A 22,577-nucleotide genomic window follows, 5' to 3' on the forward strand; every position below is an offset into this window, starting at 1 on the left:
TGGCCACAAGAAAATATATTGTTCCCTCAACATAGGATCTTGAGGCCCTTTAAATCGAATGGCCATGACATAAGGATGTTGTTGCTTCAATAAAACGATCTACGACATTCTCACTAATTAATATCGCATGGCCACGTCATATTATCACATTCCCATGACAAAACTAAGTGAAACAATCATGTCCCCTCCCAGTTACCATATTTATCACATTCATTGTAGAAAATTATAATTATGTGATTTTCATATACTTTGCTAGACTGCAGTGGCGGTGACTTTGTTGGTGGAAGTTCTGAATGAGGTGAGGTTTTTTTGTTGTTTTTCCTGTGACAAAGATTTCAATAGAACAACAAATTTCAGATGATTACATGAGAGCACATACATCATAAATCACACATATTCACAGAAACTGCAACAAATGTTAAGCAACAGTGCGAGTTCAAGTTTTCAAATTGGAATATCAGCAGGCAGCAATTATGGATCTAAAAAAATTAGAAAATATGGTTGTAAAACTATGTTCCTATGGAGTTAAATTTGGGTTGAATACAGGAAATGGATTCTAAATTTCCTGTGTATTTATTTCATCTCTGCCATCTTGTCTCCCAGGACCTCAAATTGATCTTCACTAGCTTAAAAATATTTACAAAATTAAAAATAGCTCTCAAAAATACTCACAAAATGAAATAAAAATTCCCATAAATTAATTTTACTTTAGGTTTTTTTTTTTAATACATTATAAAACTGTATAACCTGCCTGCATTAAACAATGATAATGGCGCTAACCTTAGACTAGCAATAACACTTGACTGTGCAGGGACATTTAAAATGTTTTTAAATGATACCAGTTAGTGCATTAACTTTGGCAGCCCTAAAAAAATTCCTAAACTAAACTGACAAGTTAAGAAATTCCATACCCTTTAGCAGGAGCGCCGCTGTTGGAGCGCACGCTACCCAGCGTCTTCAGTTTGGCTAGACGAGTGTTCCAGACCTCAAGCTCTTGAATACGATTCTCAAGGTTATCTGTGAGTTTACACAGCTGCTTCACAGCACCCACGTTCTCCATAAAAATCTGCTCCTTTAAGACAAACCGATCAAAATTACTTCACATACTGTCCATGTCTAGAAAAATGTACTACAATTAAGAACAAAAATCTGACAGACTCACTTTGTCCACCATAAGAAACTGATCAATATTCTCCCCGTTTATGCAAGTGATATCACCCATCTCTCTCACAGCCGAAGGCAGGAGTTCTCTGACTTCCTGTGCTATGATTCCTAATCAAAGAGAGAAAGATAATGGTGAGTATCTGTCTTCAGAACAGTTTTATATAAAGTGTATACACTAATTTAGGTTGTATACCCGTTTCATGACGTTGGTCAATCCCCATCCTTGAGGCAAACTCTGGTTTATAATCATACTCCACAATTCTCATCTGAGCTATCCTCTTAAGCTGCTCTGTTGAGTCCACCTACAACATTGCAGACACAAGATATAATTCCTTTTAAACAGACAGTCCTACTAATTGTACTTACTGTACTTACTAGTGGTATATACATGGTAACTATGTTGTATTCACCGACAAGTGTGGACACATAATGGACACTTACTTAACTACTGTGAAACAAATGTTCTTACCAAAATGATACTCTGCAGTAACTATACAGCACTTCATAGTGTTAATACTTATATCATCCAGTACTCAAGAAGTATCTTGTATCATGTTTATACCCCCCTCCCAACCTAAGTAATGTGTAACTTACGAATGAACTAACTGGTATATTCACTAGTACGTTCATAGTAAGTACATGGAAAAGGACTGTAAAATAAAGTGCACCCTTGTACATAAACATTACATAGGAATTACCAGCTCTTTAACCTTTGTAATAATAAGATTAAGCATATTAACTAGTAAGGACTGTAATAAGATGCACTGTTGTGGAGAGCAATTTACCCTTAACAGTTCATGAAACACTACATAAAGTACATACATGGTGCAGCAAAACAATTTCCTGAGAATTTGTTTTTTAAATGGCATCAGTGAGAAAACACTATTTGGTAAGCCTCTGTTTTGTACTGTTGTTAACATGAACACACTGTAAGTAAGTGTCCGTTATGTGTCCACACTTGTCGGTGAGTACAACATAGTTAGCATGTATATACCACTATTAAGTACAGTAATGTGTCTTACTAGTTACCACACATAAGTGTCTGTTATTACCCACAATTGTCTGTGAGTACTATATAGTTACTGTGTATATACCATTAGGAGTACAGTAATGTTTCTTACTAGTTACCACACATAAAGTGCCTATTACCCACACTTCATAAGTACAACATAGTTACCATGTACATACCATTAGCTAGTACAGTAATGTGTCTGTTAGTTACCATATACGGACAATATAAGTAAGCACCTGTTCCCATTCAGTCGGTCACGTTCGACGTACGTCGGACAGACCGACGAATAGGAATCTCGCTAGAGAGGCCAATCTACTTCGAGTGTAACTAAAACGAGCCAATGCACATTGGCATGCAATCATATGCATCAGCTGCTCGCCTCGCAGCATGGGTATATAATGAGCAGCAGGTGCGTTGCATCTTTAGCTTTTCGCTTCGGAGCCGAACAGTGTTTGTTCCTGTTCTCTGCAAGCAATGTCTGCTAGAAGACGAGTCAAGCTTTTTGGTTGAACTTCTCTTTTTTTCCGAGTGCAGGCAAACAGCACAGCAGCGGGGTCGAAGTCCTCTCTTTTTCTGTTTTTGTTTTGTTTGCCGTTTTTGAGCAAATAGCTGTTTGACAGCGTCAGAAGGCTGTTCTCACGGCCGGTACGGTGCGCTTTTGAGCGCTGAAAAGCCGTTTTTACGGCTGGTAAGAGTGAGCGCCTTCAAAGAGAGAGAGCACACGACAGGCTGCACACAATCCCTGTCTGTGTTGCGGTGGCCGTTCCCCTGCGTGCTTCAGCACTTCTAAAAGAGTAAAGTCCCTGAATGAGCTTACACAAGTAGATTCGCGTCTTTTTAATGATGACATCCTACTTGTGTTTCTGGATGCGGTCGTTCGTGTCCTCACTGACGGCCACGATCACCGTTTCACATGTCTGGGCGCGTGCTGAAATGATGTTCGTGGGTGTTCATGTTTTCATATGAGAACATGATCACGTCGACACGCCGGTTGTGACTCTTCTTTCTCCGGGAAGCTTGAGTCCCCTCTGTTGTTGGCCAGCTGCCGCTTGTGTGTAAAAGAACAGCCGCGGGTCTGCCCGACACTCTGGGAGACCGTGGAGATCAACGAGAGCAAACCTCTCGCTCCTCTGCGTGTCGTGTGCCGTCGAGCTGCCGGGCTGCAGCGCGGGTTGTCACAGCGCTCGCTCGGCGCTCTAGATGCGCGGACCCCTTGCATAATCTCCATTGTAGCGCCCTCTCTGGTGCACCAGAAGAGGTCTACTTTGCTGATATGGCTTGGGTGACATGAGGTTGAGGGGTTCCTTCAGGGAACCAACCCCCTAGGGCCCCTCCCTCTCTAGCGCATTGCAAGCTGTGCAGTTTCTGGATTGGATTGCTGGTCCTTCTCAGTTTACAGCCATGCTTTCCTGGGTCTTCCAGATGTGCATGGAAAACTTGGCAGTATGGGGGTATATTGATGCCATAAATATGGAATGCCAAAGGTGCCAAAATCTGCCAAAGTTTTGCCAAAAGTTTTTCCTCTCTCACTACCCTCTTGGATGGGGTGGCTGTACACAGACCACACCCACCCTGCATGTGAGGCCAAGGCACTCTTTTTGCATGAGGGTAGTTCTGTGCTGGGGTTGAGCTGCGCTTGTTGACTAACCGTGATCAAAGTCACAGCGCAGGCCCTCAGCCAGACGATGTCCACCTCAGTGGTCCAGAAGTGCCCCCTGGCTTACCTTGTGAGGTGTGAGAGGCTGTCAAGCTAAATGCTTTCTCAATGCTCGCATCTTACGAGGTGGCCTTTTCGGTGACACTGTCGAGGACTGAGCCCAGCGGTTCTCCTCAGTTAGTAGCGGATCGGGGAGCTTCCCATGACAAACCATTGAGTTCCTCTTGGGCCGCCCCTCAGTCTGCTCGTCGCCAAGGGTGTCGTCCCCTGCAAGAAACTCCGGCCCAGCAGGCTCTGCTGTGTCCATTGCGGGGAGATGACGCATTCCGTCTCTGCAGCGGTTTAAGTGGTTGGTGAGAATCACCCCTGAGACGGGCGACCCAGAGATGGGTGGGGCTGCTCTTTCACCCCTGGAGGAGGGCTAGGTGGTAAATCCTTTTATTAGGTTTGTTTCTGTTCCGCCACTGACCCAAGAGGCAGCGTTACCCAAATTTAAAAGAGCAGTTCCTCCATTTCCAGGTCTGGAGAGGGTTTGGAGAGCAGTGGGAGGAGAAAAACCTCACCACTCTCATCCCCCTCTTCTTTCGCCAGCGGACAGCAGCGAGCAGCAGGCAGCCAAAGCCATCAGGTTCGGCTTTGCGATTCAGTTCGCCCGGCATCCCCCCCAAGTTCAGGGACGTCCTCTTCACTACAATGAAAGATGCCGATGCCCCTGTCCTGCGTGTGAAGATTGCAGTCCTACTGGCGAAGGACGCGATAGAGCCGGTCCCTCATATCAGTACAGAGTCCTACCCTTCGGGCTGGCCCTGTCTCCCCGCGTCTTCACGAAAGTCGTGGAGGGAGCCCTTGTTCCCATGAAGAACAGGGTGTTCGCATTCTCAACTATCTAGACGACTGACTCATTCTAGCACAGTCTCGGGATCAGTTGTGCGAACACAGGGACTTGGTGCTCAGTCACCTCAACGGCAGGACAGCGGTCCCACTGAAGTTCTTTCAGAGGCTCCTGGGGCATATGGTGGCTGCAGTGGCTGTAACACCGCTCGGTCTGCTTCATATGACACCGCTTCAGCACTGGCTTCATGGCCGAGTTCCGAGATGGGCGTGGCAGCGCGGCACGTTCCGGGTGCCAGTCACTCAGGAGTGCCGCCAAACCTTCAGTCCGTGGTCGGACCCTTTGTTTCTCCGGGCAGGTGTGCCCCTAGAACAAGTGTCCCGGCATGCTGTGGTTTTCACAGATGCTTCTGCCACCGGCTGGGGTGCCACGTACAACGGGCATGCAGTCTCAGTGGTTTGGACGGGACCCCATCTGCATTGGCACATCAATTGCCTCGAGTTGCTGGCAGTACGCCTTGCTCTGAGCCGCCTCAAAGACCTGCTTCGGGGCAAGCATGTACTGGTCCGTTCGGACAACACTGCAACCGTTGCGTACATCAACCGTCAAGGTGGTCTACGCTCCCGTCGCATGTCGCAACTCGCCCGCCATCTCCTCCTGTGGAGTCGGAAGCATCTGAGGTCGCTTCGCGCCATTCATGTTCCCGTGTGCTCAACCGTGTGGCCGACGAGCTATCACGAGCTGCGCTGCCAGGAGAGTGGCGACTCCACCCCCAGGTGGTTCAGCTGATCTGGAGAGAATTCGGAGAGGCTCAGGTAGACCTGTTTGCCTCACCAGAAACCTACCACTGCCAGTTGTTTTACTCTCTGACCGAGGGGACACTCGGGACAGATGCACTGGCTCAAAGCTGGCCCCGGGGCCTGCGCAAATATGCGTTTCCCCCAGTGAGCCTACTTGCACAGACCCTGTGCAAAGTCAGGGAGGATGAGGAGCAGGTCTTGTTAGTTGCGCCTTACTTGCCCAACCGGACCTGGTTACCAGAACTCTCACTCCTCGCGACAGCCCCTCCCTGGCCCATCCCTCTGAGGAAAGACCTTCTTTCTCAGAGATGGGGCACTCTTTGGCACCCGCGTCCAGACCTCTGGAAACTCCATGTCTGGTTCCTTGGACGGGACGCGGAGGTTCTAGGTGACTTACCCCCTGAGGTACTTAACACCATCACTTCAGCACGTGCACTGTCTACAAGACGTGCTTACGCCTCGAAGTGGAACCTGTTCGTCGAGTGGTGTTCTTCTCGCCGGGAAGACCCCCGAAGATGCTCGATCAGAGTCGTGCATCCATACTGCTGCTATATCCGCTTACCACGACCACATAAATGGCAAATCTGTTGGTCAGCACGACCTGGTCATCAGGTTCCTTAGGGGGGCGAGACGGTTAACCCCTTTACCGCATAGTGTTGCCTTATGGCAACATACTCTTTATGTTCATTTCCTTGCCACCGTCTCTTTAAGAGAACATTCTAGTTTTTTTTATTGGTAAGAGAAGACCTTAATTTAGCCAATGATGTGCTTTGGTTAAGTCACATGACATGCAATTTTTTCTGTGACGCGATATCTGACAGACTGCCATCTCTTGTCGGTAGTTGCTGAAAGCAAACTAAAACGTCAGTAACAAACAAGGACCTGCCCATGTCACATTCACAAAAAAAAAATGTTAAAATCATCTCAGGTAAGGTATGATGACATATTCACCACTCAAAAATGTTTTTATGAAATTAGTTTTTGGTAAATCGAGAAAATGTCTGTGTTGCCATATGGCAACACTGCGCAATAATGGAATGGCATTATTATAATAGGTTAGATAGCTAGCAAAGATCAGCTGCAGTCTGTTAAGCTATAACAATAAAAACATTAATGCTAGTGATATAATGTTGATTAGTCGTATGTTAAGGACTGCCGTGGCATTTGTATTATGGATTAAATCAACATCAGAGATCTGCCATCACAGCCATGTATACTGGCCCAGACCTACCACTTTCCTATCATGGTGTCTCAAAAAGGCAGGTGCAAGTGGCTGTAAGTGTATTGTAAGTGTGAAGAGCACCAAATGTGATGTCTACATGTGTCTCACCTTTGAAAAAAAAAAAAATGCTTTTTGAAGTTTCATACAGAAAAAAGGTGAAATTTAAAGAATATAAAGCATTATTCAGCAAAAGAGAATGGAAAAACACAAGATGTTGGAAAATAAGTATAAGGTATTGTTTATAATTACTGCTAAAATTGATAATAGCACTAATTGATTCAATACAAACAACATTTCTGAGGAAAAATATGAACTATATACACTTATACTTATTCTAAGTTTTTCCACTATTGTACGTTGTTGCCATATGGCAATGTATCATAAAGTACCTTAAAATAATATTTTTTTCCAATTTTTTTTTTACAGCACTTTAAGTTAAGCCATTCTAAGAAAAGGAAAAGAGTCAAATATTTTTTTTTTATAGATTTATCATAATGCGTGCGGTAGAGGGTTAAATCCTCCTCGTCCCCCCTCCATACCCTCTTGGGACCTCACTCTGGTGCTGAGAGCACTTCAGATTGCTCCCTTTGAGCCTTTGCTGTCAGCAGACTTAAAGATTCTGTCTATGAAGACTTTGCTGCTGGTGGCATTGGCCTCTGTCAAGAGGGTAGGGGACCTGCAGTCATTTTCGGTCGACGAATCGTGCCTGGAGTTCGGGCCGGGTGATAGCCACGTGGTACTAAGACCCCGGCCTGGCTATGTGCCCAAGGTTCCTACCACTCCCTTCAGGGACCAGGTGGTAAGCCTGCAAGCGCTGCCCTCGGAGGAGGCAGACCCAGCCCTGGCTTTACTCTGTCCAGTTTGCGCTTTGCGACTGTACATAGATAGAACCCAAAGCCTCAGGACCTCAGACCAGCTCTTTGTCTGTTATGGAGGCCAGCAGAAGGGAAAGGCTGTCTCCAAGCAGAGGATGTCCCACTGGATAGTGGATGCCATCGCCCTGGCTTACTAAGCTCAGGGCGTGCCCTACCCGCTCAGGTTGCATGCTCACTCCATGAGAGGTGTCGCATCCTCCTGGGCGCTGGCTCGTGGCGCCTCGCTGACAGACATTTGTAGAGCTGCGGGCTGGGCGACACTTAACACGTTCGCTAGATACTATAGCCTTCGTGTCGAGCCGGTCTCCTCCCGTGTTCTCGCCACAAGGCAGACCCTGTCGAGTCCTCCGATATCCCTTAGGCAGCCGACGTGGCGGAGCGTCTGGCGCCAGGCCTATACTCCGTTGTATCCTTGAGAACCGGGTTTAGGCTGGGTTCCATATGTGTGACCCTACGGGGATCCCATATGCTTGGTTCCATGGTTGCTCCTAAACGAAGCCCGTGTCTTTCCCTCTGGGAGAACCTATCCTTCATCGGGTTGGAGTCACCCCAGCTCTTTCATATGTAGCACAGCCCTACAGGGTTAGTCCATATGTACTTCTCCACATAACTCCTTCGGAGAAGGATGTGGCTTCCGCAGCGTTCCTTTCCCAGCAAAAGGGTACGCTTTCCCAGCATTATCCAATAGTCTCACTGAATGGGTTTTGGGGAACAGCAGTGATAGACTCTCTCTGTGTTAGCCCTGTCCCACCATCCTCAGGCAAGGGGGTTCAGGTGGCTTACAACAGAGCGCTGGAAGGGGGCAGCTCCTGTGGCGCTTTGGTAGGGATTCCTATTTGTCGGTCTGTCCGACGTACGTCGAACGTGACCGACTGAATGGGAACGTCTCGGTTACAAAAGTAACCCTCGTTCCCTGAAGGAGGGAACGGAGACGTACGTCCCATCGCCACAGTCGCTGTACCCCGCTGATGCTGCCGCCTATCCGGTTCGGCTCCTCAGCGAAAACCTAAAGATGCAACGCACCTGCTGCTCATTATATACCCGCGCTGCGAGGCGAGCAGCTGATGCATATGATTGTATGCCAATGTGCATTGGCTCGTTTTAGTTACACTCGAAGTAGATTGGCCTCTCTAGCGAGATTCCTATTCGTCGGTCTGTCCGACGTACGTCTCCGTTCCCTCCTTCAGGGAACGAGGGTTACCTTTGTAACCGTGACGTTATTACCCAACACTTGTCTATAGGTACAAAGTAGTTACCATGTATGTACCATCGGAAAGTACAGCAGTGTTTCTTATTGGTTTCCATGTACATACCATTCCATGTCAGGTAAGTACCTTGTGTTACCACTCTTTTACTTGTATGTACAACATAATTACTATATATGTACCAGGAAAGTACACGTACTGTAAAATAAAGTGCTACCCTCTGCAGTTACTATTGAGTACTATAGTGCAGTACCTGCAGAATTTTACTATTACGCTAATTTACCTGATTGGAACTGGAATAGGGACTGATTGGATCTCTCAAGACAGAGATTAATACTGGTGTAAACATTTGGAAATTTGGATTTGAGCCCATTTGGAAAAGCCATTAACACTGCTGTCTTAACCTTTGTATAATCTTGTTCAATTTGTCTTTTTATTAACTATCAAAGACACACTCACTTCCTGAATGTTTTGTTTGGCCCTTCTGTCTGAGGGATGCATGACGTTGCCCATTATCTTGGCGTTCCCACAAACCACCAAAGCCTCATCGGGGCTGTCTGTGTTGATGCCGATCCTCCCGTGACACACCACAGACTCTGGGATCTGTCCTCTTTGCCAGAGCACGTCACTATCATTCTCAAACTGACCTGGATTGGAGGCCTTTAGATGGAGAAATGATAAAAGTTTGAGAACCACTTTTGTACACCATCAAGACACACTGACACACACACAGCTTTTAAATAAAAGGGGTATTTAGCTGTTGTTTACACTGTCATATACACATTGTCTTAATCAGCTCCCTAGCTCTGAGGCTGTGAATTAGTATATCGTGTACACAAATTCGGCCACTGGTAATGACAGCAAGGACCATAAACTGGTCCTGAGCTGGAGCTAGTTGTTTAGGACCAGCTTAAACCAGCTCATGACCAGCTAAGGATCAGCATAAACCAGCTCAAACCAGCTTCCATGCTTCAAAACACACCTAACCAGCATATGCTGTTTTTTTCAGCAGGGAGATGGATTCTACAAGGAGATTTATCGCTATATACGTAATTTAGTTGCTTTTTAATTCTTAAGGACTGCAGTCCAGCCCAGGGTTATGGTACAACAGCAGGAAGACTTACCCTGACAATGATTCTTTCAGAAACATTTGCAACCAGCAGAAAACTGTCTTCTTTCACAGTAGCGTACAGACCAACCACCATCATAAAGTACCTATCAAGCATAATAACATACAGTACAGCTAGTTACCATTAAATGGTCAAGTAGTATTGCAGTTTTCAGTCAATAAATTTAATGGATGCAAACTCATCATGAGTGAAATTGGTAACAATGATGTGATCCCCCTATTGCCAAACATGTAAAAACATGTCCCCCCAGACATGTTCGAGAGTTTGCAAATGCCTTGGTGGAAGAGTGGGGTAACATCTCACATCAAGAACTGGCAAATCTGGTGCAGTCCATGAGGATGAGATGTACTCTGGTATTTACTACTAAAGCGGCTAGTGGCCACACCAGATACTGATTTATAATTTTTATATTGGAAATTAGTTGATTTTTGTATATTTTATGTATGGACACACACTCGCACAGAAATGTTTTGTCAGCACTGCTCTGATTATTTAATCAGTAAAATAGTTTAGCAACTTAAAAGCTACATGACATTTCTCACCAGGGAGGTAATAACTGTGTGGTTCTTGAGGTAGATAAACAAATAGTTTCGCTATTAGTAGAGACACTGCTGCCATGAGAGACGCACAGACTCAGGTAGGCTAATTCACATATGCTTATTCTCTCTCATTCTCAACTGCGTTGATAACTGTATCAACTGGGTGGGGTGGGTGTAGTCGTTAATAAAAAAAGAGTTTTGCTAAATGGAAATACAAACCCAATTCCAAAAAAGTTGGGACACTGTACAAATTGTGAATAAAAAAGGAATGCAATCATTTACAGATCTCATAAACTTATATTTTATTCACAATAGAATATAGATAACATATCAAATGTTGAAAGTGAGACATTTTGAAATGTCATGCCAAATATTGGCTCATTTTGGATTTCATAAGAGCTACACATTCCAAAAGAGTTGGGACAGGTAGCAATAAGAGGCTGGAAAAGTTAAATGTACATATAAGGAACAGCTGGAGGACCAATTTGCAACTTATTAGGTCAGTTGGCAACATGATTGGGTATAAAAAGAGCCTCTCAGAGTGGCAGTGTCTCTCAGAAGTCAAGATGAGCAGAGGATCACCAAATGAAAAATAGTGGAGCAATATCAGAAAGGAGTTTCTCAGAGAAAAATTGCAAAGAGTTTGAAGTTATCATCATCTACAGTACATAATATCATCCAAAGATTCAGAGAATCTGGAACAATCTCTGTGCGTAAGGGTCAAGGCCGGAAAACCATACTGGATGCCCGTGATCTTCGGGCCCACTGCATCACATACAGGAATGCTACTGTAATGGAACACAACATGGGCTCAGGAATACTTCCAGAAAACATTGTCGCTGGCTAAAACTCTATAGGTAAAAAAAGAAGCCATATCTAAACTTGATCCAGAAACGCAGGTGTTTTCTCTGGGCCAAGGCTCATTTAAAATGGACTGTGGCAAAGTGGAAAACTGTTCTGTGGTCAGACGAATCAAAATTTGAAGTTCTTTTTGGAAAACTGGGACGCCATGTCATCCGGACTAAAGAGGACAAGGACAACCCAAGTTGTTATCAGCGCTCAGTTCAGAAGCCTGCATCTCTGATGGTATGTGGTTGCATGAGTGCATGTGGTATCTGGAAAGGCACCATCAATGCTGAAAGGTATATCCAAGTTCTAGAACAACATATGCTCCCATCCAGACGTCGTCTCTTTCAGGGAAGACCTTGTATTTTCCAACATGACAATGCCAGACCACATACTGCATCAATTACAACCTCATGGCTGCGTAGAAGAAGGATCTGGGTACTGAAATGGCCAGCCTGCAGTCCAGATATTTCACCCATAGAAAACATTTGGTGCATCATAAAGAGGAAGATGCGGCAAAGAAGACCTAAGACAGTTGAGCAACTAGAAGCCTGTATTAGACAAGAATGGGGCAACATTCCTACTCCTAAACTTGAGCAACTTGTCTCCTCAGTCCCCAGACGTTTGCAGACTGTTATATAAAGAAGAGGGGATGCCACACAGTGACAACTTTTTTGAGATGTGTGGTAAAATTTAAAATCAACTTATTTTTTCCCTTAAAATTATACATTTTCTCAGTTTAAACATTTGATATGTTATCTATGTTATCTAAACTTCCCCATCATTGCATTGTTTTTATTCACAATTTGTACAGTGTCCCGACTTTTCACATTGCATTTTGATTTGTAATGACAGTCATACGTCATTTCATGACGATAGACGTAACACGACACTGTCATTATTTTTACGCCCACCAGAGGGCGCATGACTTTAAAACGTAAATATAGGTCGTAATAAGGTGCTTGAAAAACAACCTATAGGGTCATTTTTTTGGAGGACAGTCTCTCTTTATCAGCTCTTGTAAGCTTGATTTTCTCTTAGAATCACTACAGATAACCAAACACCTGACCAGAAATCATGAAATATTAAGGATTGGCCTGCAAAAGTGAATGTTGCTTATCTAATAAAACTGTACATGAAAGTGCTAATTGTTTAGTCCAGATTTCACTGGATCTTTGTTGGTAACCTCTTGTTTCTAACTCGTAAAATGGTAAACTTTGTATGTCCAAATGTTAGACCTTTAGAAAAACTTTATTGAGCAAATTTGACTAAAATTGCATTGAGAGATGATAGCGACTGTGTAACTAACCTCTGATCAGGATTGGGTTTGCCCTTTTTCCTCATGTTATTCGCCGTAGTTTCACTAAAGTGTAAGCGTCCTAATGTCACCTTGGTGATTTTGTCTCCTGGCAAATTTACTCTAAAAGAAATGGAAAAAAACAACAACCAAAAACCAGGATAAAATACACATTATAAACAGTTTTAGTTTTTCCACATGCATAGTTTTAAGTATCCTGATACTCACCTGACCGGCAGAAAAGGCTTTTTGCTGCGATCCGACTGAGACTGCTCGATGGTGATGAAATGATTCTGTGCTTCAAGCTACAAAATGGGTTAAAGCGTCAAAAAAACATCTGCATTCAGATCATAAATGTTTCCATAAGGTTTTTCAGCCATGTTGTCACTACCTTGACCCCAAACACCTTCACATGGAAGCTCTCCACGGGCATAAGACCTGCTGGGGTTCTGACAAATCTGGGATCTCCAACCATCCCTATGTGAACCGTCACCTGGAAGTGGTTCTTCTTCTGGCAGACAAAGGCTTCATCAGCTGTGGAGTAGCTGAAGCCCTTATCAGTGTCTACATGGTAACCTGGAGGTGGTCTACACAAAAAAGGGGTATAAGATGTCTACTAATAATAAATGCATGATCACATGGGCAAGCGTGCAGTTTTTTTTGTGAATATTGTGATTTACATTTTAGGCACAGTATTGTAAATATTGTTTGCTTTTGCCAACGAAAAATATTTGTAAACAAAGCCACAGTGGAACTGTTGTGTGTGTCTGAGTAACACAGTGGTGTTTTGTTCCTGAATTAATCAGAGTTTATTAACCAATCAATGATTTAGTGATCCTTTCATAAAGACAGTCACTTGCTTCTTTCCTGAATTAATCAGTCAGATGAATAAATGACTCACTCACCACCTACTGACAGATAAAAATGTAATATTTAAGGTATCATTTCATAAATAAAAAAAATACTTTTATATCTATATAATCTCAGAATTTTTTATACAATTGTAACTGCAGTGTAAATACGTTGTTTTAGTTGCAGCATTTGGTAACATCCTATTATTATTTTTATTAGTATTATTATTATAACTGAATTTGCATGCATATGATGATGCATACATGTAATAAGAGTATAAAAAATTGCACTTATAAAGGCACTGTTACTGCTGTGAACTAACCACTGGACAAAATTAATTTAAAAGCAACGCTTTTATTATTTAGATGAGTGCAGGTTACAGCGGCTCTGTTCACAGTAAATTCGTCTCCACACAAACTTAGATCGAACTTACATTGCAATTTCTAAAAAAATTTAAAACCTCACCCTGAGTTTGAATGTTTAGATGTCCACATATTCTTATTCAAGAAATTACAGTGGTTGAAGCATTTCTATTGTAAAGAAATGGCCAAATAATAAAGATTAAGTGGGCATTTGAATTAATTGTTTTTTTTGGCCAATATTAAACAGGGATTTGATCATGCTGTAAAGTGTAACAACAACAATCACCAAGCTGTTGGTGCCCTCTTCAGGCATTTGTTATAATACATAGTATTAAGTGTGTAACATAAGTTGAATTATGTTTGTTATGTATTATTACATTATGTATTTTAACAGTGTTGTTCAATAAAACTATACAATTACTTGCTTTTGATGCTTTATTTGAACCAACTATTATTGCCTCATTGTTATTATTTATGTATTTTAAGTCATTTTAAAGGCAATTACCACAAAAAAAAGAAAGAAAGAAAGAAAGAAAGAAAGAAAGAAAGAAAGAAAGAAAGAAAGAAAGAAAGAAAGTCTTGGTAGCTACTCACAGCGTTTCAGATCTGCTGTTGTGGAGAGAGCACCACTGACTGGGCTGATACTGGTCCCATGTGAGCAGCTGGTGCACACTGCTTGCTGGACTTCCACCAGTGGCATCACTGTCATAAGACTGTGCTTCATATGATCCACTCTCTGAACCTGAAAACAACACAGACATTAAGCAAAGATATACACAAAATGATATGTTTAGGCTGGAATATACTACATGACTTAATTGCAGTCTGAATAAGTCGACGCTAGCTGCCAAGAGTCAGAAACAATGTGCAATTTAGGCACAGTCTGAGTTGACAGATTTCACAGAAAATAGCATAGTGTATGATAAGCACAGACTTCAGCTTCAGAATATGAGTCCACCCAGCAGAAGGATATAAAACATATTTAGAGATAGAGTCATTCTATAATTCAGGGTACAATTCACATCAGCAGAAAAGTGAAAAAACAATATGTTTTCTCAATAAAACAACTATTGGTGTCGGTTTACAGTGATTGCTTTAAAAAAACTCCTAAGAATGTTATGTTTTGCAGATATTTGTGTAAATTCACAGCATGGTCATTAAGGACAAGAACATTTTATCATAAATCTATAGGGGTTGTACAATGAAACTGAAACACCAGGTTTTAGACCAGTCATTCATTAGTATGGTGTAGGTCCTTCTTTTGCAGCCAATACAGGATAATTTCATCAGATAGAAATCCTTCACAATGGCCAGAGGGATTTTGAGCCATTCCTCTTCCAGAACAGTAGCTGTAGCTGAACAGTATCTTGTCAATGTGCAGGACATGGGAGATGTTCAGCTTCACTTTCATGTTCAACAAACCATTCTGTCACAAGTCTTGTGGTGTGCTTTTGGGCATTATCATCGTGATACATGGCACCTCCTTTAGGGAACAATGTTAAACCATTAGGTGCACATAGTCCTCCAGAATAGTTTGGTAGTCCTTGGCAGTGATACACCCATCAAGCACAGTAGGGAATGCCATGATATTGCATCACTGATCCACCCCTTTTCTTCACTCTGGACACACAACAGTCTGGGTGTTAAGCCTCTTTTGGGCTTCTCCAAACTGTAACTCCCACGGATGTGGGAAAGACAGAGAAGGTGGACTCATCAGAGAACAAAACATGTTTCACAATGTCCACAGCCCAAGATTTGCACTGTTGGCACCACGAGTGACCAAAAGTTTGGCTATTGCAGCTTGACAGTGAATGTTGACCCTGTGGAGCTTCCAACAAACAGTTTTGGTGGAAACAGGGGGGTATTCCAGAAAGCAGGTTATGTGACATACCTGGGTATGTTTAAGAGTAAGTAAGCGGATAACCTCAACTTTCGGTTCCAAATACGGAGGTAACTTTTAGGGTATATAAGTAGCCATAGCAACTTGCTCTCTGAACATAACCTGCTCCGGAGTAGGTTATGTTCAAGGGTTAGTTAGCTTAAGAGGATATCAGATGCATGTTATATGATCAATATGGTTATATTAATGTATCTAAATTTGTTATATAGTTACAGTTATATACACAATGTTATATTATACAATATATAAATGTTTATTCAATTCTAATATATTAATTTATTTTATTGTCACACATGGATTAATTAATTTATTTAATTTATTAATTTATTAATTTATTTTATCTCACACATGGATCTGCTTTTTATCCTTTATAACAGGACATTTTCTATGCTATAATTTCTATAATAAAATACATATCATATATGTGATATATATTAAATAATTAGCATCAAACAAACAATATTAAGATTAAAAAATTATTGCACAACCAACCAATAGGTGGTGATGTGCACCAAGTAGGTTATGTAAATCGCCATTAAACAAAAGAAGAAGAATAAAGTAGAACGGCGCGCATTTTCTTAGCGTCTGTTTCCATGGTGAATCATCGATTCGTCGCTCTGTTGAGAATGTCTTGTGTGTTAACCGGGAACATACTCTGGGTTGGCTGAACTTACTCTCGGACGCATTTTTGGAACCAGCATACCTCGAGTAAGCAAGGTTTGGGTTAATCAACCAAGAGTTCAGGGTATATGTGACAGTAAGTTAACCCTGCTTTCTGGAATACCCCCCAGGAGTGTCAAGGTACACATTTCATTCAATGAGTTTGACAACTGTGGTTTTATTTTTTTTGGAAGACTGTCCTCCAAAAAAAAACAACCCTATAGGTAGTTTTTTAAGCACCATATTACGACCTATATTTACGTTTTGAAGTCATGTGCCCTCTAGTGGGCGTAAAAATAATGACAGTGTCGTGTTACGTCTGTCGTCATGAAATGACGTATGACTGTCATTACCAATCAAAATATATGTTCATTTATTAATGACCACACATACCCCATCCCTAAACCTAACCTTAGTGATTTATAGTGCATTTAAACTTTATGAGCACATGTGTTCCCTGGGATCGAACCCACGATCGCATGATCACATGATTGCATCTTGTTATTGCAATGCTCTACCAGCTGAGCTATGCGAAAACCAAAACCTGATGCAGATAAAAGGGAACAATGCATTAAAATGAAAGCAAATGCTCCTATGGGTCGTATTTCATGAATTAAAATGAAAGTGTCCTGTTGTCGATAGGGGCGCCACTTTAGTAAACGCTCCTATGAGTCGTATTTCAGGGAAGTGACAAACGACCTATATGGTCGTATTGGTTGGAGAACATGTTGTTTTTTGGATACAATCCAGTACCTGGGCATCACTTTTAGACATCTTCTTTTTGTGTCAACATTTACTCCTGTTGGATATGTTTTTTTCTACATGGTGGTAAGCCAACATTACCCAGGATACCATATCACTTGATACACCACAAAGACTTGCTGTCCTGGTCACAGAAGAGCCAGCAGGGCTCAGATATGTCTCCCATTATGTTGTGTGGATTGCAATATTTAATGTACAATGCTATTGCTCTGATAATTTAACCTTCACACTCTACTCTTACTGATGGAATGTAAAATCAGTGAAGATTGGCCACTAGGCCATGCATTTATATAGGCGTGAAACCTCGAACACTATTTTGGCTGGTGTTACTTTACAGATCATTTTGATAGTTTTAAGAATGTCATGCAAAACTCTAGTCCATGTGGATTTAAACTATACCCTGAAGTAACTATATCCTGAAGTAAGTATTAAAGTATATATATTTAAAATGTAAAAAATCAGTCAAAACATAGTTAACAATGACAGTAACATACAGTGGCATGAAAAAGTATGTGAACCCCTTGTAGAATCTGTGAAAATGAGAATTATTTTAATAAAATAAGAGGGATAATAAAAAATGCATGTTATTTTTTGTTTAGTACTGTCCTGAGTAAGATATTTTACATAAAAGATGTTTGCATTTAGTTCACAAGACAAAACAATAGCTGAATGTATTAAAATAACCCCATTCATAAGTATGTGAACCATTGATTCTCAGCACTGTGTGTGGTTACCTGATGATCCACGACTGTTTTTATGTTTTGTGATGGTTGTTCATGAGTCTCTTGTTTGTCCTGAGCAGTTAAACTGAGCTCTGTTCTTCAGAAAAATCCTCCAGCTCCTGCAGATTCATCAGTTTTCAAGCATTTTTGCATATTTGAACCCTTTCCAGCAGTGACTGAATGATTTTGAGATTCATCTTTTCACACTGAGGACGACTGAGGGACTCAAACACAACTATTAAAAAAGGTTCAAACATTCACTGATGCTCCAGAAGGAAACACGATGCATTAAGAGCCGAGGGGTGAAAACTTTTGAACAGGATGAAGTTGTCACAATTTTTCTTATTATATTTAAATATCATTGTTTTTCATTTAGTACTGCCCTTCGGAACCAACAGAAGATACTTGCATGTTTCCCGGAAGAAAAAGTAAGTACAATTTACCTTGATATTTGAATTCAAAAGTTTACACCCCTCGGCTCTTAATGCATCGTGTTTCCTTCTGGAGCATCAGTGAATGTTTGAATGGGGTTATTTTAATACATTCAGCTATTGTTTTGTCTTGTGAACTAAATGCAAACATCTTTTATGTAAAATATCTTACTCAGGACAGTACTAAACAAAAAATAACATGCATTTTTTATTATCCCTCTTATTTTATTAAAATAATTCTCATTTTCACAGATTCTGCAAGGGGTTCACATACTTGTTCATGCCACTGTAGCTGATGAAAGTAACATAATTGACAGGTAACATAGTAGACAATTTCACTATTTTGCCTCATAATTTCAATGGCAGACCTTGTCTGGCCAACCAAATGTTATTTTCTTGATCAAGTTAACTTTTACATTGAATCGGACCAATATATTGCAAGATGTAATGCTACAAAGCAACATTTATAGACTGGAAAATAGACCATGGTCACCTCAGACAGGAGTAAAATATACTTCATATGATGTAATACTCACAGAATGACGGTTTGGCCCAAACCGTGTCGGTGCACATGCGCTGCTCTGTCTGCCCATCAAAAGAGTTTGACCTTCTTCTTTTTTTATTTTTGTGTAAGAAATTTCTGTTAAAGCAAGCACTGCAGACTGTGAATATACTGAATAAACTTAATAAGGAAGCAAAACAGCACATGCAGCACATGTATCTTACCCTATATGTTGGTCGTGTTTTGGGGGCATATAAGGGTACACAGTCTCTGGGTGGATAGCATTGGGCACACATGAGGAGGCTGCAGCAACATTAGTTGGCATATGTCCTGCTGAAAGACCCATCGGTGAGCACTGAGTATACTGCGGGATACCATGGATGTTTGCATTATGGGACGTGGTTGCCTGTATGTAACTCTCAGCTGTGTTGAGACAGTACTGAGGTACCGAAGCAGGTGAAACGGCTTTGATGTGGTTCCCAAGGGTTCTGCCAACATCATACATAAGTCCTGCACCACCACAGTGCTCTGGTTTTCTGTCTTTAAAGGAACAAGGTGGAGGGAAGGAGCCTTCTGATTGGCTATACATGTCCTGGCTGCTTTGTTCTTCTATTTGTGGTGGAGAACTACGTTCTGATCCTGAATCTGGTGGCGACTCGGGTAACATGCTAAGAAATGAGAAAAACATGTACTCAAATGGACATTAAGAAGAGATTCTGTGGACTTTACTTGAAAGTTAATTTGAATATCTGAAAAAAAAAAAAAACTCACAAAGTGGGATCTGTCTCATTGCTCAAATACTGTTCCAGAATACTGGTGTCTACTACAGCACTCTCCAACACACCACTCACATCTTGGCCTGAAAAAAAAAGAAAAAAAAAAAAAAAAAAAATGATGTTAAAATACTTTCTACTGTTGAAATTTCACCTCATGTGATAAATTTGATGAATGAAGTGCTATAGCAGCTCAGGACCGGATTTCAGACTGCAGTGAGCTCTGGAGTTATGCTACCAGTCTGCTGTTGGATTTACATATTTTCTTTATGCTGATTCACTTTTGTTTATCTTTAAAATATATAAGATGGCAACCGTAATCCATATTAATCCAGTGGTTTAATATAAGTCTTCTGAAGAGACACAATTGATTTAATTAAATGATTAACAGAATTAACTTTTATTCAGTAATTTTATTCATTGGTTCTCTCGGTAGATTTAAGGGTGGGTTAAGGTGTAAGTGAAGGGTCAATTGTGTAATTATAGATGTGATTACAAGAATTATTTACAGCTGTAATTACATGCAGGTATTTATTTATTTTAAATATAAGTACAATGTAAAATGTACACAATTAGTGTACTGTATCAAATGATTAATTTAAATGTTAGTACATAGTAGTTAAAGGCACCTAATATAAAGTGCGACTCTGCAGTTTACCATAAGTTAACCATAATTAATATTTGCAACAACATCAAGCAGCCTTACAGACTGTTGTATAGCTAAAATAACTGGAAATGGCTGGCACCATGGGCTGGTTGCACTGTAAAATGCACCTTCAGTCTTGTGTACCTGTTGCACCATCTAGTTCCATGTCTAAGACTAAATCTTATCCCTAAACAAAGGTAGGCATAAAGTGAAAAGTCATGACTTGTTTGGATGGGATTAGTTTTTAGGATTCATGTCTGCGAATGAATTGTTACTGCGGACATGAACTGTAATGTTTATGCTCAATTCACTCATTATATGTGATAGCTTATACAGTAGGGGTGTAACGGTAAACGGAAGCCACGGTTCGGTATGTACCTTGGTTTTGGGTTCGCAGTTCATTACAAGTTAGGTACAACAGGAAAAATTCAGAGATTCGTTTTTGCACTCCTGTAGTCTCTAGAGATTCCTGATACCTTAAAATAAAAAATTGTATAGCCTACACTATCATTTTCTTTGCACGTGAGAGTTCATTAACATGCAATGACAATGGAAGATGCACAAAGTTTTATATTACACTTTTTCAAGAAATCATGGAAAGATGAGTGAGAAGGAGAAAAAGAGCCTTCTTCACCTTTCCACAAAGAGACAGTGAGTGAAGCGGCACCTGAGGCTTCCCATTTCCAGGACACAAATGATGTTGTCCCATTATAACAGCATAAACAACCTAAAATACTTTCCAATTCCCATCCTTCCTTCTCCACTGAATTTGTGCAGTCACCAGGCCATGACCCCTCTTCAGCCTTCTGCTCCTCCAGCTCCCCTCAACCCTCCAGTTCCACTGACAAAAGTTTCCAAACCCATGACTCTGCTTTGGCCCTCTGATCTTGCGGCTCCACCGTGGCTCATCAATCCCTCGATTTCACCGTTGTCCATCATCCCTCTAGCTCCACTGGGCTACCTCGTTCCTCCAACTGACTTCTGACTTGTGGTGCCAAATGAAACATAATCACATTGTGCTTGTTTGTTGGCCAGAGGATAACTGGACCACAGACTGAGCCTGGTTTCTCCCAAGGTTTTTTTTCTCCATTCTGTCACCTAATGAAGTTTGGGTTTCTTGCCACTGTCATCTCTAGCTTGTTTAGGGCTGCCCCCTAATAGTTGACTAACCATTAATCGACGAGAAGAGGCTTAGTTAACCAAAATTTTATTAGTCGCTTAGACGCAGGGGAAAAAAATTGGCGAAGTTACGTAGTCTGTGACGGACAGATCGTTAACAGCTGGTCCATGTGGTAATTATAGTACATCAGACAGGACATCCAAATGCTCGTCTATCAATCATCGACCTCAAATAATGCTTATCTCAAACATGCAACTTTACATGGCCACTTGCTCTAACATTAACCTAGTAAAATGTGCAATCACTTGCACTTAAAATACTACATTTTTTGGTCATACAGATAAGAGTAATACATATTTTAAATCTGTGAAGAGTCTTATTTATGAGCACTCACAATAACAAAACATTGTGCTTTTGTAAAATAATAAAAGCAAACAGCATGCGCTTTCTGAACCGAAACTCCATATAAACTTGCCTCACAGACATAAAAAAAAATATCTATAGAAAGTGAAATGTGGCAACACTTTATTTTAGTGTCATTGTTACATGTAGTTACTATATTAATAATTATATATTATGCATAATTACATGCAACTAACCCTAAACCAAATCAAACCCTACTCCTAACCCTATGGTAAGTACATGTAGTTAATTAATATTACTCAGTACTTAAATGTATAATTACAGTGTAACAAAGACACCTTGAAATAAAGTGTAACCCAAAATGTCTGCTTTTAAATGAACAAATTTAAATGGAAAATGTAATCCATATTAAACATGCATATAGGTAAAGCTGGTAAAGCTGCTTTTAAACAATCTGTATTATAAAAAGTGCTATATAAATAAAGGTGACATGACTTAGGAATGTACAGGGAGAGAGACTGCAGATATAAAAACACTGACTCATGTTTATGCATTGAAATCAGTGTTATGTAACATGGTCCTTAAAAATGCACACAACAAGGAAGAATTCTAGAAGGCAGACTTTAATCATCAAACACAAGGTAAAAAGCAGGAGAAAAACCACATTACAATCAACGAGAACCAACCGAGACTGAGGGAGACTTTAAACATGAACAAATAAACCAAACATGTAACAATCAGATGGCACGGTGACTTTAATGAGCAATTCAGTTCTTTATTATTACTAACTAGAAGTTTGTAAACCATAACTACGTGAATGGCATCTCAACTATAAGTGGGCTAGAATGAATTATCATGGATGCACATCATCTGCACTGGGCGTAATTTCGACTTATTTAATTGGT

The 22,577-nt window shown here is 41.1% G+C and overlaps 1 protein-coding gene across 1 annotated transcript in view; it reads right to left on the reverse strand.

The window, feature by feature from the left end:
• Positions 1–22,577, reverse strand: part of LOC137024112 (myelin regulatory factor-like protein) — a 43,731-nt gene that overhangs the window by 15,396 nt on the left and 5,758 nt on the right. Inside the window, exons 3-15 of the mRNA XM_067391267.1 lie at positions 19,542–19,629; positions 18,995–19,438; positions 18,805–18,908; positions 14,388–14,535; positions 12,971–13,166; positions 12,808–12,884; positions 12,592–12,702; positions 9,892–9,982; positions 9,227–9,427; positions 1,358–1,466; positions 1,163–1,272; positions 912–1,072; positions 249–321 (exon numbers count right to left, since the gene is read on the reverse strand). Coding sequence (XP_067247368.1) covers positions 249–321; positions 912–1,072; positions 1,163–1,272; positions 1,358–1,466; positions 9,227–9,427; positions 9,892–9,982; positions 12,592–12,702; positions 12,808–12,884; positions 12,971–13,166; positions 14,388–14,535; positions 18,805–18,908; positions 18,995–19,438; positions 19,542–19,629 — 1,913 coding nt within the window. The remainder of the gene's footprint in view (positions 1–248; positions 322–911; positions 1,073–1,162; positions 1,273–1,357; positions 1,467–9,226; positions 9,428–9,891; positions 9,983–12,591; positions 12,703–12,807; positions 12,885–12,970; positions 13,167–14,387; positions 14,536–18,804; positions 18,909–18,994; positions 19,439–19,541; positions 19,630–22,577) is intronic.

This window comes from Chanodichthys erythropterus, chromosome 8 (genome assembly GCF_024489055.1).
Source record: "Chanodichthys erythropterus isolate Z2021 chromosome 8, ASM2448905v1, whole genome shotgun sequence".
NCBI lineage: Eukaryota > Metazoa > Chordata > Actinopteri > Cypriniformes > Xenocyprididae > Chanodichthys > Chanodichthys erythropterus.